General features: G+C 37.6%; 2 protein-coding genes across 3 annotated transcripts; both read right to left on the reverse strand.

Moving 5' to 3' along the window:
- Positions 1-510: 510 nt before the first annotated feature.
- Positions 511-8,126, reverse strand: LOC121425308 (pancreatic triacylglycerol lipase-like). Its single transcript, XM_041621335.1, has 6 exons — positions 7,998-8,126; positions 6,552-6,838; positions 4,796-5,024; positions 3,188-3,318; positions 2,392-2,555; positions 511-972 (listed from the first exon to the last, which is right to left on the reverse strand). Exons 1-6 carry the CDS (start codon positions 8,041-8,043, stop codon positions 840-842), a joined length of 990 nt encoding a protein of 329 aa, XP_041477269.1. The 5' UTR covers positions 8,044-8,126; the 3' UTR covers positions 511-839.
- A 2,165-nt stretch (positions 8,127-10,291) lies between these two features.
- On the reverse strand, positions 10,292-24,056 carry LOC121425643 (pancreatic lipase-related protein 2-like). 2 transcript variants are annotated; one of them, XM_041621775.1, is made up of 5 exons: positions 23,916-24,056; positions 13,563-13,846; positions 12,278-12,506; positions 11,698-11,849; positions 10,292-10,632 (listed from the first exon to the last, which is right to left on the reverse strand). In XM_041621775.1, the coding sequence occupies exons 1-5, from the start codon at positions 23,968-23,970 to the stop codon at positions 10,327-10,329; spliced, it is 1,026 nt and encodes a 341-aa protein (XP_041477709.1). In that variant the 5' UTR covers positions 23,971-24,056; the 3' UTR covers positions 10,292-10,326. The 2 variants fall into 2 exon arrangements, with proteins under 2 accessions (XP_041477709.1, XP_041477710.1); XM_041621776.1 differs by lacking the exons at positions 10,292-10,632; positions 11,698-11,849; positions 12,278-12,506; positions 13,563-13,846 and adding exons at positions 16,857-17,251; positions 18,063-18,214; positions 18,791-19,019; positions 20,085-20,368.
- Positions 24,057-26,237: the final 2,181 nt, after the last annotated feature.

A 26,237-nucleotide genomic window follows, 5' to 3' on the forward strand; every position in this document is an offset into this window, starting at 1 on the left:
ATAGAGGACCACACAAGTTATTTTACACGGGTGTTAAATTGGTGGTGTTATTTTAACACATATAGGTGTTATTACAACACCTTTTGTTGTTACATTTACACTTTTTGGTGTTACGCTTAATCTGTAGTATGTAATTATAACACCTTAGGGTGTGGTCCTCTATTAACACCAATTGGTGTCAGTTTTAACACCGCAGTTTTTACAGTGTGGCTTTAAGACGAAAGCAGAATATTGAGGGAAAATAATCTTCGAAATAAACCTTACCCTGTTGTTTGTAACAAGTGAGTGTTGAATAAAAATTATGTGTAATCCTCATTTGCTTGTCAAATTTGCTGCATCGGATTTACGTCACTTGGTTATGAGTGACAAAAATTACTTTTAAACCATCTTATTTTCACAGATATACACTACTGTAATGCAAAAAACACAAATGTTTACATTTCTTGAGTTTTCTATGCATACAATGAAAAAAATCTTATACAATGAAAAAAATCTTACACAATAAAAAAAACTGGGTTCAAAACAAACTGAAAAGCTACAAGACATAATTAGCTTCGGGTCTGCTCATTACCTTCAATATGACGTCGTGATTATGCACAACAAAATACAAAATGAATATTTTGAATGTATTATGTTACCTTTATTAACATCTTCTGATGTTTAGGAAAACATGTTTGCCATTATCACATAAAATTTTACTTAATTATTAAAACAAAATTATTTTATTTCTTAAATTAATCTCGACTCTTATTTTGAGTGGATTAAAAAATTGCACCATTTAGACAAAATAATTGATAATTAATAATCACATAATAATCCAATAATTTTTGATGATTATTTCATTCTATGCAGAATGGAGATTGTGCGTTGGTTCGGAGGTAGAATGTGCCTTCGATCGGGTTGAGCTCGGCATCAATCCCCATGGATGGACACCCATCGTCGCCGCAAGAAGTACATCGACCGAGACGATAACTAAAAATAAAAAAAAATAAAGCAAAACGAAAAAAGTTAGACATAAAAAATGGCGTATAATGTATAAAACAGACCATTCTTATGTAGCAGAGTATTGGCAAAAAATAAAGATTAAAATTACAACATGCGAGCATTCCCTTCGCCGTATTTTTGTTTTTGGTATTCTCTCGACGACGGGGCGCGAGCGGCGACACATGTGGGTGCATGGGGGCTGTCCCTCATTATTTTTTTTTCAAGGAGATTTCATTTCATTTCATTTAGGTTTTATTTCCACAAATCCGTTATGTTACAAAACTTTGATAACTTACATAACTAAGCTTAGCAACCCTTACACACGTAGACTATATAAGTATAAATAGCAAGCATTCTTAATCAATACATATTAATACATGTTTAAGTACATAAAACGGAAAAGTGGAGGAAACCTTAGAAGCAGAATGCTTGTAGATAAGGTTCCCTTTTTTATACATTACTTTTGATATAACTACTTAATAATAATACACGTGACGACATTTTATAAATCAAATTACACCGACAAATTACGAGATGAGATGGAAGAAAACAAAGGAAGAAAAACGAAGAAAGGAGAGTGTTAAGCAAATATGCCAACCTATTGGTAACACGCGCCGGCAGAATGAGTATCGTATCTTTCCATCACAACGACTTCACAAGTCATCACCAAATCGTCTTCCCCGCCACCCCACCGTTCCCTAACAGATTTGCGCGGTCCCTGCATACCTGATGGTGAAATGACTTCATTGAAAAAAGAAGAACTGGGGCCCGTTGCAGAAAGAGTTGCAATCAATCGCAACTCTAAAAATTTAGGCGCAACTTGATTTTCAACCTATCAACAGCGCGCATTTTGGACTTGCGATTAATTTTTTGGCTTGCATTTAAATGCAACTCTTTCTGCAGCGGGCCCCAGTTCTTCTTTTTTCAATGAAGTCATTTCACCATCAGGTATAGTAAGTTATAATCCGTTGATTTATCATGTTTATTCTTTCAGCCTGTGAATTTATTCTTAATTTCCCGTGAATCACTTTGTCGAATTGCCTAATCTTCTCCCATGTTAATTTCATCTCGAATATTTCTATACAGGCTCAACAGCTAGGGTCCCGTTTCATAAATACTTGTTATAATAACATAATGTACAATTTATGTACAGTTTCTATAACAATTTTACTATCAGCCAATCAGATTGAAGGATTTCAGTAGCTTTAAACTGTTCTTGCAAATTTTATATGATAAAACTTTTTATGAAAGGAACCCCGCGGGTCCCTCCTCCCATCTCCACTCCTTTCCCCTTCGCCCATCCCTCCCGCCCCCGCTCATCCTATTCTTCTTTTCCACTCTCTCTCTCTCTCTCTCTCTCTCTCTATCTATCTATCTATCTATCTATCTATCTATCTCACACCTTACCTATTCCAGTCGGAGCACGGATAGGATGTAAACTGACAGTCTTGGTTGACCAGACTTTCGAGGAAGTAATCTCTACCTCTCATATGACTGCATACAGACACGACATCTAAGGAACACCCCTCCTGATCAAGACCACCATTGGGGTAGAAATCCATGTGACCAAACTGTATAGATAAATAAAAAGTTGCAGATAGATAGATATATATACAGATATATTGATTGATAGATAGATAGATAGATCAAAAAGCTAGCAAGTAGGGAGAAAGAAATAAGAAAACAATTAAGAATGAAGCAACAGAACGATAAGAAAGAAAGAAAGATAGATAAGAAAGAAAGCAATTATGAATGTAAAGAAAAGGGAAGGCTAAAGAGAAGGAGAGAGAAGAAGAAACAAATTGCAGAAAAAACGGAGGTGGAGAAGACGAGGGTAATGGGAAGAATAAAAGAAAGAAGATAAAGACAGCATCGTTAGTTTATGATTGACAAAATAACAACAAAGTAGGAACAGACACTTCGAACCGCGTATCGCCAACACGTTTTATATTCACAAAGATATTATGAAAAATACAACGTTTTTTTTACGTGTTGCAGAGCAAAACTTTAAATATAAAACAAGATTGGTCAGGGATATTTCCCGTCAGCGAGAGAAAAAAAATCAGCGATTTGAAAAAAAATATATATGTGAGGTGAATGTTATGTAGCAAAACTCGAGAACATATTTCACAAAAACTGACAATCCTAGTAATTAAGGACCACGTGCAGTTAAATCATCACAATCAGTAAAGAGTTCTTATACCGGTGTAAGTGTTCCGTATCCAGCAGGTCTCCCATCGGTATGGATAACGTCAACGAGGATCGCATCACTTTTATCCAGTCTGCATTCGGGAATGTCAGTGTTCTGAAAACCAGGACCGGCTGGATCAAGACCTGGGGCCCGTTGCAGAAAGAGTTGCAATCAATCGTAACTCTAAAAATCATGCGCAACTTGATTTTCAACCAATCAACGGCGCGCATTTGGGAGTTGCGATTGATTTTTTGACTTGCGTTTAAACGCAACTCTTTCTGCAACGGACCCCTGTAAGGAAGAGGAATAATAACTGTTTTATCTAGAGAGTGTTCCTCAATTTTTCTGAGTTTGAAATAATTCTACTACATATCTCCATGTTCTACTATCACTCCCCAAATCGGCAACTATTCAGATGTTCTTCACTAAGTAACACACTGTAAAAACTGCGGTGTTAAAACTGACACCAATTGGTGTTAATAGAGGACCACACACTCTGAGGTGTTAAAATTACACCCTAGAGATTAAACATAACACCAAAGAGTGTAAATGTAACAACAAAAGGAGTTGTAATAACACCTATAGGTGTAAAACTAACACCACCAATTCAACACCGGTGTAAAATAACTGGTGTGGTCCTCTATGTACACCTGTTAACACCACGGTTTTTGGTGTGCATGATTTTATAAATTAAATATGGAAACAGCACGGGAAAAAATACGAGCAAAAAAAAATCATTTTGATCGAGATCTATACATTGATTTGATTGATTTAATTTCTACATTCACATCAGAAATGAGTATACAACATTACAAACACAAAATTGATATAATTATGACAAATACAATAATCGTGTTATAAGCAATGGGAATACATAAAAAATAAATGAGTCAGACATTGTGATGGTACCATATATTGCATAACTCCTATCCCCACCACATTATTTTCAACTTAAAAAAAAAAAATCATTTTTTTAAGTGCTTGAAAAGCCATTGAGATTGCGCGCAAAAAGGACCAAATTCACAAGACAGTTGTTTGGATTTAAGAGTATGTTAGTATTTATAGAGAATTAGCGAGTGAAAAGACTTTAAATAAAATATGTCGTGCTAGTTCTTGTCCCATACCCTTTTGACATAGTTTTTGTAGCTCAAATTACCCCCAGACGGTGGCTTAATTTACCCCATGGATGGGGCAAGTTGACATCTTCTTTTTCAACGATGACAGTGAGTTTCAACGTGGGAGTAGAATCACTAGCGTACCTACGGGGGGGGGGGGGGCAGAGGGGGCAGTCTGTTCCCCGCTGACGAGTCACAAACCCATACAAAAGAGATATACTTTTTTCTTTTTCTTTTTTTTTGCTTGTCAAATTTTTAGACCGGTTTTGCCCCCCCCCCCTGTGGAAAAATCCCAGGTACGCCACTGAGTAGAATGTTTTATAACATAGGTAAAAATGTTTTCCAAGAATTAAACTTTAAGGCAAGGTACTTATTTCTATACAAGATTAAGAATCATAAGTTCTAACATAAGTCATTAAAAAAAATGGTACAACTTAACCCGTCTTTCCCTACCCATGGCCGACTATATATCATCCTGATCATAAAAAATGGTCAATTTATTTACCAGTAATCCTCCCAAGTCCCGGTATCTCTTGCCCGACGTACCCCGCGACGTGGCCGCCAAGACTGTAACCCATGATGTGGACGTCTTTGTAGTAGGCCCCAAACTCCATGTTCAATGCCTTGATGAGAAGGCTGAGCTGGCGGGCCACCACCCTGGCGTTCTGCATGGCCCTCGGATAAAGCGTCACGGCCCCATCCCGCCAGTCAAGAAGAATGAAATTCACATCTTCCTAAAAAAATATTTTGTAGAGAATGAAATTGCTAGTTGAATATAAAGTTAAGTAAATTACCTAATATCGCTATACTTGTAACAAATCCCTAGAACTTTAAGGGGTTGTTACGTTTTTTTTTTCATTTTGTCAATCAATATTGGTTTATTATTAGTAACTTGCTCATTGCGGGGGCGGGGGGGGGGTTACGTGCATACTTCTGCTCTGTAAAAAATGTGGTGTTAAAACTGACACCAATTGGTGTTAATAGAGGACCACACCCTGAGGTGTTAAAATAACACCCCAGAGATTGAACATAACACCAAAGAGTGTAAATTAAATTTAACAACCATAGGTGTTGTAATAACACCTATAGGTGTAAAATTAACACCACCAATTTAACACCGGTGTAAAATAACTGGTGTGGTCCTCTATGTACACCGGTTAGCACCACAGTTTTTGCTGTGTGTAGGAAAATGTATTACAATCAGTAGGGAGTCTTGGTTTACACGACACACGAAGGATTTCAAGAACATAGAAAATGTATATTGTCAAACGCCATTCATGACAAAGAACAACGGAAAAGTCTTTGTCAAAAATTAGTAAATAAATAGCAGCTTCACTCTGGGACAAACGACACATTTGCATTTTTGTCAACTCCGAAACTGCTTCTCCGGTTCACCATTTTTGAAAAATTAGGGCTAGAATTTCAATTAAAGGAACTGTTTTTATCAGGGATGATTATAAAGGTAAAAACAACACATCCCTGTTGGGCTCGACATCGATTTTCAGGCAGCAGCTCGACTCTCGCATATGCTTTATGACTTAATGGACTGCGGATCTGGTGGGTGTTTCATAAAGCTGTTCGTAAGTTAAGAGCGACTTTAAGAACGACTGGTGATCCTTTCTTGTGGAAAATGGTATATTCATTGGCGATGGCTAAGCGCGTAAGAAAGGTTCGTCAGTCGTTCTTAAAGTCGCTTTTAATTTACGAACTGCTTTGTGAAACGACTCCCGGTGTGACTTACTTTGGTTGAATTCGGTTCATGATAGCGAGGACCAAAACAAATACATTGTCACCGTGACGGTGCTTCTTTTGACTCTAGTCGGGGGGGGGGGGTGAGGGGGATGGGATTGTCCGGGAGGTAGTTGCCCTATATGGGGTAGTTGTCCGAATATATTGCTTTTAGGATGACTCGATCCACGCTCCATTTCATCTTTGAATTCATGAATGGGTCTCTCTAATAGATTACACACAGTGCAACGCATTTTCATTCTAAATAGTGCACAGTCATTCATAGGCATAATTTGATGGAAGGGGATCTTCTCACGTGATTAACTTTTGACCAATCACATAGCAAGATTAGGACCTATACCACGTGACGTTCGTCATATCTATATACGCGCGCACTCATCTAAAATTATACAAATGATCGCATTCATAACTTCAATGACATACATTTATGGTACTGACCTGATCAAATAAACTATTGTCGAATTTCATTGGATTGTTGTTGTTTTAGTTTTGTAATCACCACATCAACTTACCCTTGCAATAAAGGCATCCTTAATGTTGGCGTAAATAGGCTCCGAGTAATTCCCAAGGAAACCGTGCGTCACAATCTTTGTCTTCTTCAGCGGGTCAAAGTTCGAGCTTCGAATATTCTCGACGTCATTCCAAAATAGCTCGTATGGTGTGTCCCGTGTACGTCGAGTGTAGAGGTAGAAATGGAGGTCGATTTCTTCCAGAGTTTGTGGCGGGAAGCGGTATTTGTGGCACTCGAGATCGTCTGTGAAGCAGCCCAAGCCTTCGTAACAGATCTCGGCTGCTTGAACTGCAGGGGGGGGGGGGGGGGGGTTAAAGAATATGATATAGACCACAAGTTTCACTTTTGTTTGTGTGTATGTGGAAGGGGTAGGCATCTGTCATAGCATTTTCGAAATTAAAAGTAAACTTCGCTTGATCACGTATGTAAGCAAGTCGTGTATAAAATAAACATTTCCGACTACATGTCTAGAATATCCTCAATCTTGCAAATATCTTATTTAAATGAGTTCGAACGCTGTATGCATCGACTTGTAATGTCGCAGGAAATCAAGCCAATTTTCCCCAGAAAACTTTAACTGTGCTCATATACAGCGTGCATAAGAGGTTTAATCATGATATGATATTGGATATGAATTTACAGGTAAATATCGCTATACAAAAATGCTTTTCATCATCATCATTATCATATGAATTTGTTGCTTTTGATATAAAGGTAACAACTGAACACTAATGAAAATTACTGAATGCAAATTTATATACATTGATATAAAATTGCAACATGCAATACTTAAGCGATCGATGGAAAACACACAAGTTTCCAGGAAAGAACATCATGTCCACATTTTGGAACAAGTGTGTTCCATAGTGTGTTTACAGTTCATAGTGTGGAACACAGTGTAAACATTTTATTCACACTGGTAAATTCTAAAGTTTAACAGCGTGAATCACATTTTTGCACACATAAAATGCGCACACTTTGTGATTGCTCATGAGATGTCCCAAGTTGAAAATCATCTTCACACTGTTCAATTTGAGCATTATTACAATGAGAACATGGCGAATCACATGACCCACAGATCCATTTTGTGAATAGGTTATACACTGTTAACACACAAGGTCCTTTCCAGTTTAATCTCATATTGTCTCAGTCGAAGAAAAAACGACCATCGTTGAATCTTCTTTGCAAAACCAGGCACATCCAATAACATGAAGCAATATCAAATCTGTTCAGTATTATTTATAAATCGTAGGTCTCCAGATATAATTTAACATTCCCGCAGGCCTACTGCCAGAATTTTCTTGATATAAAATCACTCAAACTTGTCTGGTTTTGGGCTTAACGTAGATTTACCAAACAAAATTAATGAAGGTCCATGGAATGTAGTTCTGATTTATAAACATGTGTCATTGATATTCTACAAAAAAATAAACAAAAAATCACTCACCATGATAAGTAAACAGCAGAGCGAAAAGTGGAACGTATAATTTCATGATTTTATTTTAATATTACGTAGCATCAAGACAGACGGCAACGTATTTTGGAATTGTCCAAACCTTGAATGATTATAATTATGAAACTGCAAATAATATGACCCTCCAAAAGCTCGACCAACTGTTTATCATTTTGCCATGAGAATTGGTGCAGATGCTATATTCAGGCCACAATCAGATTACCATATCTTATCTTTGCTCTAAGAATTAGTCAAATCACCCATCACCCAATGCATCGTTTCGTAGAGTTTTACTATTTAGAATTCAATATCCCAATCTGCTACAAATCAAACTCAATATAAGGTCCATAGTTCTGATTACCAAGATGCTAAAAATTGAAACGTTGACCGACAACTATCTAAATTTATAAAAATACAGAAGATGTTGAGTATCTTGCCTGACCGATATCTCGATTCTCCAGAATTGCTCAGTAATAATTCATCATTGTCTTCAACACCAACCCCGTCGTCGCCATCATCGTCATTGTCATCCTCACCATGTATCGATTTAGTGTAAGAGTCATCGTTATAAGCGTCGTAGTCTCGAACATCGTCATCACCACCCGAACCACCAACACCATCATCATCGTCATCATCATCACCATCATCAACATCACCACCACACCACCACCATCATCATCATCATCACCACCGTCATCAACATCACCACCACCATCACCATCATCATCATCATCATTATCATCACCACCACCACCATCATCATCATCATCATCATCACCACCACCACCACCACCATCATCATCATCATCATCTATATCATCACCGTCATCATCATCATCATCATCATCATCACCATAATCATCTCCATCATCATCATCATCTTCACCACCATCATCATCTATATCATCATCTTGCCTCACTGCCATCTTGATTCTCCAGAATTTCTCAGTAATAATCCATCATTGTCTTCACACCAACCCCGTCGTTGCCATCCCAGTAGCACATATATTTTCCAATGATCAGCCTTCAGTTTTGTTCATTGTTATTGCTATGCCTTAATCTGACATGACATAAATCGATGTCCTTCAGCCCTTATTGCTGCAATATGTTACACTTAATCATCCGAATCACCACAGCAATCATCGACATCCATATCATCACTATATACCAACATCATTACTATCATCAATTCTATCGCCATCTCAGTACCCACATCTCATCTCATTCATCATCCATATCGCATCGGATCGCATCCCATTTGATTCCACCATGATTAGCATTTTTCTTTATTGTTAGTATTGTAGATTATATTTTTATGAGATCACAGAAACAAAATGAAATACATGGCTAAAAGTTGTGAGGTATTATACTTGTATGTATAGCCAATTATTTTATTACCCAATATTACATAGTTCGCATTTTTTGTCTGTTATATTCATGTCCAATTATCAACTGGAACATCAAGGAGAATAGTGTCTCTATTACCAGCAAGGTATACAACAATACCCCCAAAAAGTGACAAAAGAAACTGCAATCAAATTCCAGTCTACATTTTCAAAAACTACTGAACCTTGAGATCACCGTCCCTTATCCAAACTTTCACAATTTTGCATCAAATATATGAATATATAATTTTTTAACCTATAGGAATCCTGTGTTATTTTGTTAATTTATCCACAAACGTTCTTGACTTTCTTCTCATCTCCTTCTATTCTTCCTCCCGCTTAATCATCTCCCACTTATCCTTTTTCTTCCCCTCATCGTCCTCCTATTACCCCTTCTCGTCTTTCTGATGTTGCCCTTTTTGTAAAAAAACAACAACACAGAAAAATGAATCCTGCATATTGGACAAGTCCCCAATATAGGGGCATATTTTTTAATGTGTATATAGTAAATATAGTTGCGTATGATCTCAAAAGGTTGTAAATTTGACATACAAATGTCTTGCTAATTATTATAAAAATTAATGTGAATAAAGATCTTCTTGTCTGTTTTCTGAACTTGGACCTCTGAATAAACCCTTAATTTCAGAAGTCAGCAAATGAACATGCTTTAAAATGTTAGCATTGTGCTAGTACCAATGGCGACAAAATCGCTAGTAACTGTATGTATTGCGTTACTATTACTAGTAGAAATAAAAGGGCTATTTATAATAACATGTAAACTGATTACTATTTTTCAACAAACATTGAAACAAAAAGAATATACTCTGTCATTATGGCATCATAACTATGACATATTGCACAGTCCGCATCAGATATTTTGAAAGTAAATATAGCTATTTTTATGTATAATGAAACCCAAGAATAAGGCTATGCATCCGTTAATCTTGCAAACAATAGGGCGACTGCGAATCGGTGTGGAGGTAAAAGTTACCGCTAACCGCGGTATTTTGGTCAGCGTGGAAGCCCATCACAGCGCATCCGCTCTCTCCGCAATCACCGCATCCACCGGCTGTAAAGTTTCTCCAGCTGTCGCACGGGTACGCGGTAAATCTGCAGGTGGTTGACCGCGCGCTCTCGCTGAATAAAGCGACAGCGCGCATGTGACTGCAACCAGAGAGGAGGTCTGACTCGGTGCAACCGGGCTGGGTTCGTCCACCATTAGGGTAAAAGTCCTGATGCCCCATCTATGAATATAATAGAATGGAATATGATTAGATTTGGTGTAGGGGGATGGGGGGGATGGGGGGGGGGTGGAGGGGGCGTGGAGATACAAGGCATTAAGGAAAAGATCAAAGGTACTTGTATGAAAAGAAGGGGAAATCGGTTTGTCAAGTTGAATTCAGTTTAATATAACCATTTCAACTTCCATCATCCATATTGAATCAAATCATACAAATCTAATAGGTGACAAATAAAAATAATCAGTCTCAATAATGTTTAACATTGAAGAAAAAAAAATCAAAAAAATCAACACAGGTTGGAAAAACAAATAGTCAAGAGATGATGATCAATGATAAGATGATTGTTAAAGGTCACGAAGAGTAACATGGTTGTAAAAAAATGTCAAAAGCTCTTGGAGTTAATATTTTAGAAATCTTTTTGTTTTGCTATAGTCAAATTTCGATAAGGTGTTCATAAGTCCATTTGGTCGACCTTTTTTTTTACCGACGAGAACTATAAATGTTTGACACAGGGACCCGGAAAGTGAACCCGTATCCACAAAGATATTTCATGCCTACAGGATCGTTGAGGAATATTAGAAAATAATTTAAATCTTCAATTAACAGAATTGTCACAATCGGTTTATTATGTACACGAAAAATGAATTTCATTACTATTATTATTATTGTTCAGTGTCACTTGTGCCTGGTGGGGAATAGCGAATTGAATCACTATGACCCACAGGTCTCTCCTCCCGATATAACTAATTGGGGGAATGCAGGTGGACCACTACACCGGGGTTTCCCACTGCTCTTATACAAATAGTGCAGTGGGTTCTTAAAGTGCAAAGGTAGTGACTCTCCTCTACACGGGGCCTCCGTTTAACGTCCTATCCGAGGGACGGAGTGTTTTCCACCGTAACATCGCCTGCATCTATTAAACAGGAGAGAGACGTTCACACAACGCACTGGCTTCAGTCATCCTGGGGTGGACTCGAACCCACGATCTTTGGTTCGACAGGCATTTGTTTCTTTTATTATTATTATAACACAATCACATATAATAAAAACAAGAAAAGAGGGCCAGACCTGTTGCATCTGTCCGAGTCCTGTAATGTCATTCGCATCTGTATGAATGACGTCAACAAAGATGGCGTCCGTCGGATCCAGTCGACACTGGGGTCCGTTGTTACGGAAGTCGAAACCTTCATCGCGAAAATAAGGACCTGCGGGGTCGAGGCCTAAAAGAAAAATTAAACAACAAGGTAAAGTCGGCCTATTAAAGGTGTGGTCACACCGGCCGAGTGTTGTTGGAGCGGTCATGGAGCGGAGAGAAAAAAAAAAATCATCACCTCTCGCTACCGTTGACCATTTTCGATTTCGATTGTTGTTTTTTGTTTTCGATTTTTTTCCCCAATTTTGAGAGCGACATTCGACCCTCTTTCCCTACCGCTCCACGACCGCTCCAACAACGCTCGGCCGGTGTGACCATGCCTTCAGATCTTTGTATGTATGTGTTTGTGTGTTTGTGGGGGGCGCTGTGTTTTTGACACAAAGCCAATATCCAACATAGTTATATTTTGTAAGCGTGTTTTTTCCTTGCAAACTGATGAATATACAAAGTCCAAGGTAAATAGGCAAAAGGAAACCACACCCTCTGTCAGCATACCTGTTATTCTTCCAATACCAGGTTGAAACTCGCCGGCGTATCCCATGACGTGGGCTCCGAGACTCATACCGACCAAATGAACGTCCTTGTAATACATGCCGGTCTCGAGGTTGAGAAATCTGGCCAGCAAACCGACCTCTCGGCCAACTACCCGGGTGTTCTGATGGCATTTGCTGTATAGACCCAGGGCGCCCGCACCCCAGTCGACGCAGATGACGTTTGCGTCCTCCTGCATTCGATGACAACGATGATAATGATAGAAATGATGATGAAGAATGATGAGGAGGAGGAGGATGGAGGATGGAGGTGAAGATGCCCGGTAATGATGATGGAAGAAAGATGTAAGACAGACAAAATCATACAATGCTATGGATAATGGATTAAATTGATTAAATAACATATAATCTATGTTATTTATGTATGCCCTGCTTGTTCTGTTACTCAGATATGTCCAGGGCGTTCCTTTCTTCTATGTTTGTATATATTGTATTCCTTTGTTTGAACGATTTGAATGTTAATAAAGTGATGAATTTCTACTGGCATTATGACTTTTTGTACCAGCCGCACAGAAACGTCGTTAGCGTTATAAATACGCCAAGAGAGATCCTGTTACAACGGATAATGTGGCAGCGATTCCTTTCCATGTAAAACAATGCATTACTAACCTTGCACATTGAAATAAATGTTTTGACTTTAAAATCCGAAAGATATGACTGGGCTCACTGTTAGCGCTCCGATAGGCTAACAACGTTTTTGTGCTGCCGGCACTGGTTTACAAACATATCAAAATCATAATTCACAACTTTGCCCAAAGCTTGCTTGACAAGTGTGTTGAATGGACACCAAGTGCTGTGTGACTCGCCAGGGGAATATTGTACTTTTTTAAGAGTATTACGATTTGAACACTTTTATGACCATAAACCATTTAGTAAGTTTGCCCACTTGACCCTTAGATCATTTGCTGTGCATTATTGTTTTATTCTACGTATTTGTTTAAAAAGAATCATTCAGATGTGGGATGCGAAAGCTAGTGTAGTGTGCAACAGTTTGGATATTCATGCTGGAATTATGGAATGCTCCCCAGGGACTGGAGAAAGTGCACACATCGTGTGCGGGCAAGCAATGATCAGATGACAGAGGCAATATTATATCATGGACCTAAGTAGTAGGTCCATGATTATATCAAGCTCTTCGAGAAGTCGCTCCGTTATAACTATTGGAATATTATTAAATTGGAATATCATCATTTCAAAATAATTTATTGGAAGAATGATTAGACACCCACCGCTTCGAGGAGGGCATTCTTTTTATCCAGCTCCCAAGACGTGAAAGAATCCGAAGTATAACCATGTGCAGAGAAGACCGTCTTCTTCCTCGGGTCAAAGTTCGACGCTCGAAGGCCGTCGATGTCACCGCGTCGGAGCTCCTGCGGTTCAAACCGGTTACGTCGGGTATATAGGAAGAACCGGGTATTGATATCGGATGGTCGGTTTGGTGGGAAACCTAACCAGTGGCAATCTTCGTCCGTAAAACAACCGACATCATCATAACACATTTCTTCGGATAAAACTTTGAAATCAAGAGGCAAAACAAAGAGAAGGAAAATGATTACTTTCTACAATTGAAAAGTGAGTAGATATAACACTGTATAAGCCCACGTGTATTTTCATGATTTCTAAATCCAGTTATCAGTTTAGGTAAATCTGTTAGCTTACGTTAGTTGTTTGTAAAAAAAATATTTTTTTTTATGTAGGCCTAGTTTCGATACTTTGTGCAATTTCAAACTAATAGTTGACGATTCCATACATTTATTACATAACAATCCTATTTTTTTCTGAACGTTTTAGGCAGTCTTTTGTCCCCAATTCTCAACATGTGTTTAATAGTACAGTTGTCAGATAGAATGGGGAATTGCACTTAGCTTACTGTGAACCCCGCCCCTTTTAATACTCACTTTTAATTTACCGTCTCGCAATACTCGTTCCACCCCCCATCCCGGTATTCGGGCTGGAGAGGGAATCACAAACCAATTAACATTTGAATAATTAATCAATTTATATATCTGCAATTGTACTTTTTCTATTATATTTGAAATAACGTATACGGCATTTTATTTTGTGTATGTAATCCCACGGTATTGTAAGTCTATTTCATTCTATGTGCATATGTTTTTATAATTTTTGTAAACCCGATGTGAAATGAATTTCCTACACAGGACAATAAATAAATTCAATTCAATTTTTTTTTCAATGCAGAAAAATGAATTTTCAATTAAAGACACATTCCACACTCTCTTTAAAAAGGGAAGGTACACGCATCATTTCTAAACAATTCGTCACATTGCTACTGTAATAATGCTTATTTCCTTTTATAAATCATTATGCTTCCGGCGTAAGAAAGTTTTGACTACAAAAAGATTGTATACATTGCATTCTAAAGAAAATGTAAGTGAATAAGAGTAAGAGAGAGAGAGAGAGAGCACACTTTACAAATGCATTACCAACAAAACATTGTCACGGCCTTTGTCATAGTTAATACTGGTACAAACTGATGAATATTATGACTAGCGAGATTCAAGAAAACACGTCTTAAAAATTTCAATAACTTACCCTTTCTTGAAACAAAACTAAGCCAGATTAGGCATGTTAGATACATGAAATCCATGGCAATGAAGTATGCCTGAAATGTTTCTAAATTTTCACAGATATGTAATTACTCAAGATGCTTTGTAATGACCCTCTTGTTGTGTTAATAGGTTTGATTCTAAGCTTAAAGCTGTCCTTATTTTACATAATTTTATTTATTTATGTATAAAGCGATAATGGACCTCGTCATAATCCTTGAGTAGAACAAAGTCTACTTAAGAAGAAGATAGAGAGGTGGGGTGGGGGCTTGCGAGGGTTTGTACCTCAGTATTTACACTCAACAGTTATGTAGGGAATTACGATTCTTGGTTGAATATATCCTTGGAAATATTCAAATATGTGCGTGGGGGAGGGGTTGTGAGGGGTGTGTGTTGGAGAGGAGGGGGGGGGGGGGACTGAGAGTAAACGGACATTTTGTGTGGGGTTGATGATATAGAACAGGGGTTCTCAAACTTTTTCTTTGAAGGGCCAGATTAGACTCCAAGTAAACCTGAAAGGGCAAGGGTGAAGTGGATACTTAGAAAAAAATGTGCGCGAAGTGCAAAGACCCTTGCGGTCGGGGTCCTAGATGCTCTCTTGTGCAATCTTGCCCTTATTTTCTCGCGAGTCTCGCGAGCCGAATCGAGAAACTCCAAGGGCCGGATCCGGCCTGCGGGCCGTAGTTTGAGAACCCCTGATATAGAATATAGGCGTTGGGATTAGAGAAGTGGCATTATTTCCTTAATAAGATACCTTTCTCGTTTCAAGTGCTTCATAATTTAAAAAATAAAGGAAGAGATAAGAATATGAGAGAGACAGAGAGAGAGAGAGGGGGGGGGGGGGGGGGCTGGGAGAAAACGGACATTTTGTGTGGGGTTGATGATATAGAATATAGGCGTGGAGATTAGAGAAGTGGCATTATTTTAATAAGACACCTTTCTCGTTCTTGTGCTCCATAATTTGAGAAATAAAGGAAGAGATAAGAATATAGAATATGAGAGAGACAGAGAGGGGGGGGGGTGGGGGAACAGAGAGGAGTGATGAAGGGGAGATGATAGGTACAAAGGGGAAAGGAAATAACTAGATATTTTAGCATGGGGTTAGTTTGAATTTAAATGTCTACCCCCCCCAAAAAAAAAAAGAAAAAAGACGAAGAAATGATTTAAAAAGGAAAGAAAAAAAAACAAGCTGAAGCATAGAACTAAATATAGCCTTCATGGCACTTATGCAGACAACAATATTGCTAAAAGCTTATTTTTTTACAAATTGCTTACATTCACAGGCCTGTGTTAATGTGCACACACACAACCCCACCCTCACCCACACACAGATTACTCGTCTCATCCATTATATTTAAACATAAACATAGCAAATGACAGATCTAAGCACTTGTGGATACAAACAACAATTTATTTATGAACTAAAATAAAACAATATGCTATGTGCACCGTTCGTTAATAATCAAACTATAACGTATAGTTCTGGTTTGATCACCTCGCATTATCCGTTCAGTGATGAAATACGCAAAACAAGTATACCAAACAGGATGGTATTATAAATGGCAACAAGGCAAAAGAAAAAAAACTAATAAAGAAGAGCATATTGATTTGAATATAGCCTTCCTCTTTTCGTTCATTTTAAATACAACATAAATTGCTATAAAATATAATAATTCTTATTCTGGTTATTAACGGCATACCCAGCATAAATAATTGTCATATTTTGTACATAAGGTGTCTAATTGAATCAATATACTTCTCATACAGGGGACGCATTCGGTATTATTTTGATTTAAGTAAAAGAGAGGGAGTGGACTACTGGACTAAGTCGTAGAACTAGTTGCTTATACCATTATTCTAAGTCATGAAGTTCATTGTTAAACACGATCCGCTTGCCGTCTATCGAAGCTGCCTCCTTTGGAATATAAACACAAGCGGTTTTTTTTCCTTCAGACGATTCGGCAGCACAGAAGAGGGGATGTTTAACATGATTGAAAATTTGAAAGAAAAAAAAATCATTGGTATCTGTATCGAAAATACGCTACTCATTCAGGTATGCAATATGGTATCTCTGCGTTCGTCGTCAAGTAGAACTTTCCCGTCACTGCAGTGTTCTGGTCGGCATGGTAGCCCATGATTGCGCAACCGCGGTCACCGCACTCACGGCAGTTACCGCCGACGAACAGGGCCCAATTCTGGCAGGGGTACGCGGTAAAATCGCAACTTGTGGATCGAATGCTATCAGTAAATAATCTCCATGCCCAGGAATGGCTGCATCCGGACGTCAAGTCGGGGCCGTCGCAACCAGGCTGCTTGCGTCCTCCATTTGGGTAGAAGTCTTGGTGGCCAAGCTGCAAAGATAGAATATGTAAATGCGTGTCGAGTCCACATTCAAAATGTAAAAAAAAGTGTCATCAAAATTGAAACTCTTGTACCCGAGACGTTCATAATTATGATAAGGTATAATTTTTGGGAATGCATGATTTGGCGTGATTGTTAGTCATTTATTTCTTATGAGGACTGTAACCCTGAGAGAGTCTTATTCCGACTTTAGTAATGCAAAACTTAATCGAAATTAATGCGCAATATGTGCATGTATATTTGAGCACATGACGCAAATATGTGCTTTTTTAAAGAGCAAAAATTTCCTAGAACACTATATTGAGATGATAATGATCAGTACATTTTTGCAAATAAAAAGAAGCAACGAACGAAAGCGAACATTGCCTGAAGGTATTATTAAATGAGTTAGTGCGCGAATTCATATGAGGGTATGTCTATGTAGGTTACACTGGGCAATGTGTCTAATAAAGAATAATTATGTTTTCTGAAAAAAATCATCTTTTAACTAAGAAAAAATATTCTAAAGTTTCTATTCAGAGATAAGTCGATTTTACCGTCATAACATTAGAAATAAAACTTCCGAAGAGTGAAAAAAGCTGTGCTTGTGTGCTGTATTCTTTTTCTTAAGGGTCATTGCTAAAAATATCTAATCATCATGAATTTGGGATCAACTTTTTAAAATTTACATATTATATTCTCACAGTAATATCCTTCTGGTCAGAAATGAATTTGTTAAGTTAAACTAAAATCTCGTGACTAAACTAGTTGGTTTAACAGTTAGAATGGTCCACACCCTGCTTGCTCCGATAACGGTCTTACCTGTAACATTTGACCTGCTCCTGTGATGTCGTTGGCATCTGTGTGGATGACGTCTACAAATATGGCGTCCGTCGGATCAAGTCGACACTGGGGTCCGTTATTGCGGTAATCGAAACCTTCGTCACGGAAATACGGACCGGCAGGGTCAAGACCTGTATAATAGCATAAAAGACTCATTAAGACAAGATATCAGATAAGAATGTCACAATTTTAAATTAACAGGACTCAAGAATAACAAGGGTCTGCTGTTCGGATCGAAGCACTCGGTCGTATACATAGAGCTTGATTAAGTGATTACTCAAAATGGTCACCGTTAATATATATTATCATATAAATGATCATTATTCCATATATTCTGGAATTAGGATGGGCATTAATCTAGCTGTATATGCTAGATATACCAAAATGAAGCGTATCGTAAACAGGTTCAGGGCAGTGTCAGGGTATTTTGATAAGGGTAAGTCGGCATAAAAATATCTCTCCTTGACTCCTTTTAATACTCTTCTTTGATCATTTTTGATGGGGTGATCGCCCGAGTTCTCTAGTAGCACCGCCCCTGATACTATTGGTTGCTTTGAATAATAATAGAAATGTTCCATCTATTTGATATGCGATGTACTGTTCCATGTAAATGTAGGCTATTACACATGGCGATGCGGGACTAAATTGAATTCAGTCACATAATGGTATGAACAGATTCAAAGGAGAAGGAATCGCAGTCCTCGCACCTGTAATTCTTGCAATTCCAGGTTGGAATTCGCCGGCGTATCCAACGGCGTGTGCCCCAAGACTCATCCCAATGACATGGAGGTCCTTGTAGAACATTCCCATCTCCAGGTTCAGAAAACGAATGAGAAGACCAATCTCCCGCCCGACCACGCGGACGTTCTGGTGGCATTTGCTGTACAGACCCGAGGCGCCTTCGGACCAGTCGACACAGATGACGTTTGCATCTTCCTGTGGGGGTTGCAAAAAAAAAAGGCGCGATGAAATAACAATAGCGAATTTTCGCCATCTCGACGGGGGACGGATTCAACAACATAGAAAATCTATTGAAAATGAACGTCAAGTGACAATGAACAGCTGAGAAGTCTTTGTCGAAAATTGGTGAACCGGAAGAGCTCGTAAGATTCTGAGCTGAGGAAAACTTGCTAATATGTCGTTTGTCTAGAGTCCAGGACACAACTGCTGATTTGATTCAACGATTTTCGACAAAGGCTAACTTGTCGTGAAGGGCTATAGGTTTTCGACGTTATCTTTCTCCTCCGCGATCGCGAAAGCTTCCCTAATGTGCATACAAACCACACAAAGATTTGGTTTTCCTAGCTGGTGACGATCCATATTCATTAACCAATATATTTCTACCCTGATAAAGTGAATAATAAATCAACGCACTGTAGGCAACCGTACAACTTTCGTAAAAAAAAAAACCCCGCTTAAGATAAGGCAGATAACCCCGAATAAATTAATATGTACAGAAGCATAGGGGGAGTCGAATTATTTTAAACTCATGAGCCATCAGTTAATTAAGCCATTGATTTAGACTCGAATATTGAAAGGTTTCGTGGCTGTTGAATTTATAGGAATGCAACAAAATTCTGCATTTCCTGTAAGGATTCAAATGAAAACTTTTCGAAAAGCTTAGAGATATGGGGCCGACTGCACGAAAGGGTCTTTGCAATGACCGTCTGTCGTGTCACCCATTTTTAATGATGCGCCACGTGAAACGCATTTCAAATAAGTTATCTGCAAACATAGTTTATTTTCCGTTAAATAAAATGATGTGATATCTCATGAAATTGTATGAAATTTGATTTAAAAGCAAGCTCATAATTGGCAGAAACACCCCGCTAATAGATCATCATAAAAGATGGGCGACACGAAAGATGGTCCTTGCAAAGACCCTTATGTGAAATCGGCCCTTTAATTATAGTTGACTTATCTTAGGTCTTGTATTTTACATCTGTCTTTTGATTTCAAATCCTCATGATAATCGGAGTGAATAAAAAAGTATTTCATTACCGCTTCAAGGAATGCATCCTTTTTATCCACCTCCCATGGCCTAAAGGAGTCAGCTGTGTAGCCATGAGCGGAAATCTTCGTCTTCTTCCTAGGGTCAAAGTTCGACGCTCGGAGACCGTCGACGTCACCCCGCTTGAGCTCTTGTGGTTCGACCGGATTGCGTCTTGTGTAGAGAAAAAACCGCGTGTTGATTTCTTGCGGTGATTTTGGCGGGAAACCGAGCCAGTGGCAATCGTCATCGGTGAAACAACCGACGTCATCGTAACATATCTCTTCGGATGAAACTTCGTAATATACCAAAATGAATAAAGAGGATGTATTCATAATGAGGTGAATTATTGCCATCGATTCAGCTTGAATCATACATAAAGTTTACATCTGAAGTTAAAAATCCGTTGGCTGATAATGGTCTAAAAATTCAGCACAAGTTCTGTGAAAAAAAATCAATGCATTACTTTAAAACCAAATTATCCTGTCTTCATTGATCGTGTTTAACATACCCTCAATGAGATTGCAGCTTGCTTACCCAAGATATAAAGAAATAATGCAAAAGGCATTACCATTTCAAGTACATTCCATAAGCCCTTTGATTCCAAACACACCAATGAATAAAATTAAATCATTTTATTTTAATTGAAGAAATATGAACAAATTTTTACCAACGACTTTTTAGAGAGTCAATAACTGTAAAAAAAAATAATGTTCTTTGAAGTATCTTGTTCACATTTGTTTAGCTTATGCTTCCATTTCCAAAATTATTCATCCATGTTTGTTTTAATACATTTGAGCAGACAAGCAGCACCCGAGGATTTGCCCAAAAGCTAATGCATTTACAGATCTGATTCCCTGAACAAGTATATTTTAATTGTCATATCACGGACGTAATCACGGACGTCGGCTTCACCTTTACTTAAATTGGGTTTACCGCCCCACCTCCCATAAAAAGTACATCCTTTAAGCATTTTGTCTTTTTAAAACCTCGCACATTTGACCGTAAACACGTAGCTTTAGTATACCAAAAATATACCCCTTTTCAGCATTTTAATGTTTTGAAAGCCCTTATTATATTACGTACACTGTTAGAAAATTCATCCTTAAAATAAAGGAAGTTCCTGCAGCAGACTCTCGAGAACACCTGTAATCTTACAGGAAATTGGTATGGTGTGTGTATATATATATATATATATATATATATGGAACCTTACAAATTTCCTTGAAGAAAACACCATTTTCCCTTTTTTAAACAGACCTTATCATTATTATATTATTATTATCATTGTTATTATTTCTATTGAAAAATAGTATACTTATTCAAAATCTCCAATGTGTTGCCCAAATTGTGTGTTTTTCACAACGTATGTATAATTATTTTTGTTTCTTTGCAACGGATACAAATACTTATGTTTATATATGGTATACAATTTTTTTTTGTTTGATGGAAGTGAAATAAATAAAATTGAATTGAATTGAATTATTATTATTATTATATTATCATTATTATCATTATTATCATCATCATCATTATCATTGTTATTGTTTATTATCAGTATTATTATCACGCATTACAATAATCTCTTTTCTCATTTTTCCTCCCTATGCAGCTTTCTCAGCAACGCAAGACCAAAAAGGTAGTAAGCTTAGCTCTTAACAGCATTGCTCATTGCGGGGCACGGTATAGATTAGACAAGTTTAAGTTTTCCTACAATAAAAACTTGAGGAAAATGGCAGAAGGGAAGAGTGGTTCGTTTGATTCAAACAGACATATAAACAAAGAAAGTGAGAGGGGTTAATGCTTGGGGGACCCTTGCCTGAAATTATTTCTTTCATATATATTCTACGAGCAAGCGTCGCAAAAAAAGAGAATTTATGATAATAGAAAACAGTGGCGTACCGTGGGTTACGGCATGGGCACCTGCACAAATTTTGAGTCACATATTCAGCGCGCGAAGCGCGCTGTTCACAGATATACTGACCCAATATAAATATTTTAAAGACAGTACCATTAAACGAATGTGTATCTCACTGATCAAATAATGCGAGCTCGAAGCGCGAGCTGAAATTTTTTTATATTCAAACCTAAAGAGGGATATAAGCATATTTTGTACTCATGATACGTACCCTTCTCGCTAAACAAACAATGTGAGCAAAATTGCTAAAGTTTTTGTAAATACTGACCCGAAGCAGGGACATCTTAAGGAATTTATTTTAGGAAACCATTAAAAGTATACATATCTCACCATAGTCATCTAATGCGAGTACCAAGTGTTGGCTGATTTTGTAAGATCTAAAAACATGAAACACTTTATTGCGGTGTTATCATAATTATCATACGCATCTCACTAATCAAATATTGCGAGCGCAAAGCGCATGCTGAAAATTTAGAAAATTCAGACGTGAAGAGTGCATTCTAGGGCTTGTTTGCATTAATGCACTAAGGCTAACCAAATGATGCGAGCGCGAAGCGCAAGCTAATTTTTTTTACTTTAAGTTCAGATCAGAAAAAGGGACATTGAAGAGACAAGACATATCTCACCAGTCCACTAATGCAAACGTAAGAACGGACAGGAAATGCTTTATATTGAGACCTCAAAATGGGGCAATCACTTTAAGTATTCATGAAAATGAAGCGTATGTCACTACATAAAACAATAATAACTAGAAGTGCCTGGTAATATATTTAGTGGTGTGTATTGACTTGAAAACGGGAGGTTTTAGTACACAGGATTATATATCGCGTTAAACAGACAATTCGAGCACCAGGAACAATAAAAACATACATAGGCGGCGGAAGCGGGGGGGGGGGGGGATGGGGGACGTGTCCCCCCTTAATTTTAGGTGGGGAATGGTCTCCCCTAATTTTTTTTGATAACCCTTTTTTTTTATTTTTGGCTTCTCCAATTTTTTACCTGTGTCCATCCCAAATTTTCAGGTGGACTCCCACTAAAATTTTTGGCTTCCGCCGCCAATGAAGACATAGGCAATGAGCAAATTATGTTTCATAAAGTTATGAAAAAATATTTCTTGATATAATATAACATAACATAATCATAATATAATGTAACATTCTAATGAACAATAATTTCTTCTTTCCCATTACGTTTCTTTTCCTTTCTCCCTTTCCCCGTTTTTTGCCAGCTGATTTGGGGGCACGTGCCCCCATGTCCCCCGTAGTTACGCCACTAAACGAACATGTTAACTGATCGATGCCGTTATTTGAAATAGAACAATAACAAATGAAAACAAAATAAGTGAATTGTAAATTATAGCTAGGTCTTGAAAAATGTAAAAAAAACAAATTGATAGATAAATAAACAATGAAAAAAGTTAGCAAAATATAATAATTTATAATGTTATTATCTATCTCATATGATATACAGCAATTAAATTGTTCATGTTCTGGTATCCTGACAGTGTCCATAACCTGCTAGTGGCGGTGCGAATCCGGGGAACAGATCGAGTGTCAGAAATTACAGAGAGCCAATAATAAAGCAATATTGACCGGCCTCGGGGCGATACGACATATATCGCCCAAACTAGATTTATATCGCCCGAGTCGTAGACGACGGTGATATCAATTTTATCCTTCTACAAATCATTATGCTTCCTGTGTTCGAAAGTTTTATACATAATGTATTGTATACATTGCATTCTAAAGTAAAAATGTAAGTGAATAAGAGTAAAGAGAGAGAGAGAGAGAGAGAGAGGACACTTTACAAAGGCATTACCTACAAAAAAAACGTCATGACCTTTGACATTAGCCTGGAAAAATCTGATGAATATCATTACTAGCGAGATTCAAGAAAACACGTCTTAAAAATTTCAATAACTTACCTTCTCTTGAAACAAAACTAAGCCAGATTAGGCATGTTAGATACATGAAATCCATCGCAATGAAGTATGCCTAAAATGTTTCTAAATGTTCACAGATATGCAATTACTCAAGATGTTTGGTAATGACCCTCTTTGTTGTGTTGATAGGTTTGATTCTAAGCTTAAAGCTGTCCTTATTTTACATAATTTTATGTATTTATGTATAAAGCGATAATGGACCTCGTCATAATCCTCGAGTAGAACAAAGTCTACTTGAGAAGTAGATAGAGAGGTGGGGCTGGGGGCTTGCGAGGGTTTGTACCTCAGTATTTACACTCAACAGTTATGTATGAAACTACTATTCTTGGTCGAATAAATCAATGGAAATATCATTATGCGTGGGGGAGGGGTTGTGTTTGTGGGGCAGAAGGGGGGGGGGGACTGGTTGGAAACGGACATTTTGTGTGGGGTTGATGATATAGAATATAGGCGTGGGGATTAGAGAAGTGGCATTATTTTCTTAATAATAAACCTTTCTCGTTCTAGTGCTCAATAATTTAAGAAATAAAGGAAGAGATAAGAATATAGAATATGAGAGAGAGGGGGGGGGGGGGGGCTGGGAGTAAACGGACATTTTGTGTGAGGTTGATGATATAGAATATAGGCGTGGGGGGTTATAGAAGTGGCATTATTTTCTTAATAATAGACCATTCTCGTTCTAGTGCCCCATAATTAAGAAATAAAGGAAAAGATAAGAATATAGAATATGAGAGAGAGAGAGAGAGAAGGGGGGGGGGGGGTGGGAGGGCAGTAACAGAGAGGAGTAATGAAGGAAAGACGATGGGTACAAAGGGGAAAGGAAATAACTAGGTATTTTAGCATGGGGTTAGTTTGAATTTAAAGGTCCACCCCTCCCCCAAAAAAGATGAAGAAATAATTTAAAAAGGAAAGAAAAAACAAACAAGCTGAAGCATGGAACTAAATATAGCCTTCAATGCACTTATTCAGAAAATACTGTTCGTAAAAGTTCATTTTATTTACAAATTGTTTAAATTCACAGGCCTATGTTAATGTACACACACAACCCCCCTCACCCACACACACACACACACAGATGACTCGTCTCATCCATTACATTTAAACATAGTTAAATGACAGATCTAAGCACTTGTGTATACAAACAACACTTGTGTATACTTGTGTATACAAACAACATATGAACTAAAATATAGCAATATTTTTTTTCTCTTTGCCTCTTCCTTGAGGATTAATTGTTTCAAAATATTTAAATATATACATATAACTTTTTTTTCAAGAGTCAAATGATACAATGTTTATAACAGGAATTACAATATATCAATAATTTTCTTGACCTTTAATACATAAAAATGTCTAGATCCGGAATGAAAAGGGGTTTAGTTTATATAATACAGAGGTATATATTACTTACAATCCAAAATGTGAGCGCACAGCGCTAGATGATAAATTTTGACAATCATCTCTGAAAAGGGGATATTTTGATAACATTATGGAATACACGAAGAGAATATGTACTTACAAATCAAATAATTCGAGCGCGCAGCGCGCTGTAAATGTTGATACTTAAACAATAAACCTGACATCTAAATTTGTTAATCATACAAAATAATGAAAGCTCGATGTCTGAGCTGAAATTAGTTTTGTAAATTGATTTTCAAAACTTGACACTTTAAGCTCCATATCAGCCTATTTATCGAGCAAGATATGTGTATGCGAGCGAGAAGCGCGAGTAAAAAATTTATATTGTGGCATGAACAATTTGTTTGATATTATTTTCCAAGTCATCCACTCATCTTATTGTGTTCATTCGTCTTCCTCCTCTTTCTCCTCTTTTTATTTTTTCTCTTCGCTTTTATATAGCTTCTTTTCTTTCTCCCTCTTTTTTCTTCGTCAATGGGGGGCCCGGGCCCCTCGGCCCCTGGATCTGCCTATGGATCATGGATGGCAAGCAAGTCAGCTACATGGCCTAAAAGATAACGCCATTTTTCTCCATCGAACATGGATATAAACGATCCAAAAGTCTGATATCGTACGCTATTCTCTAGTTGATATTTTTTCTTTCCACTCCACCAGTGTGCCATTTAAATATAACAAGGAGCCCAGATTAATACTCTTTTAATGAATACACTACACAACAAGGAATCCAAATCCATTGAAATTCGTTCGGGCAAGAAAAAAAACTTCTTGACGTAAAAATATGCTACACACCTGTTGGTAGGTTCTGCGATGGGTCAGAAATTATTTGGTATATTATGTCGACAACAATGTATGTTTCACGATCAGGGAAGCATTTAACGAAACAAA

Source organism: Lytechinus variegatus, chromosome 12 (assembly GCF_018143015.1).
Source record: "Lytechinus variegatus isolate NC3 chromosome 12, Lvar_3.0, whole genome shotgun sequence".
Taxonomy (NCBI): Eukaryota; Metazoa; Echinodermata; class Echinoidea; order Temnopleuroida; family Toxopneustidae; genus Lytechinus; species Lytechinus variegatus.

What these genes read in the sequence shown, in the direction of transcription:
- LOC121425308 (XM_041621335.1), bottom strand. Translation starts at nt 8,043, where the DNA reads ATGAAATTATACGTTCCACTTTTCGCTCTGCTGTTTACTTATCATG. An exon ending in TCTGCTGTTTACTTATCATG is followed by an intron (nt 6,839 to 7,997) that starts GTGAGTGATTTT and finishes CCCCCCCTGCAG; the next exon opens with TTCAAGCAGCCGAGATCTGT. An exon ending in GATACGGAACACTTACACCG is followed by an intron (nt 2,556 to 3,187) that starts GTATAAGAACTC and finishes TTATCTATACAG; the next exon opens with TTTGGTCACATGGATTTCTA.
- LOC121425643 (XM_041621775.1), bottom strand. Translation starts at nt 23,970, where the DNA reads ATGGATTTCATGTATCTAACATGCCTAATCTGGCTTAGTTTTGTTTCA. An exon ending in AGAATGCCCTCCTCGAAGCG is followed by an intron (nt 12,507 to 13,562) that starts GTGGGTGTCTAA and finishes CATCGAATGCAG; the next exon opens with GAGGACGCAAACGTCATCTG. An exon ending in TGGTATTGGAAGAATAACAG is followed by an intron (nt 11,850 to 12,277) that starts GTATGCTGACAG and finishes TTTTTCTTTTAG; the next exon opens with GCCTCGACCCCGCAGGTCCT.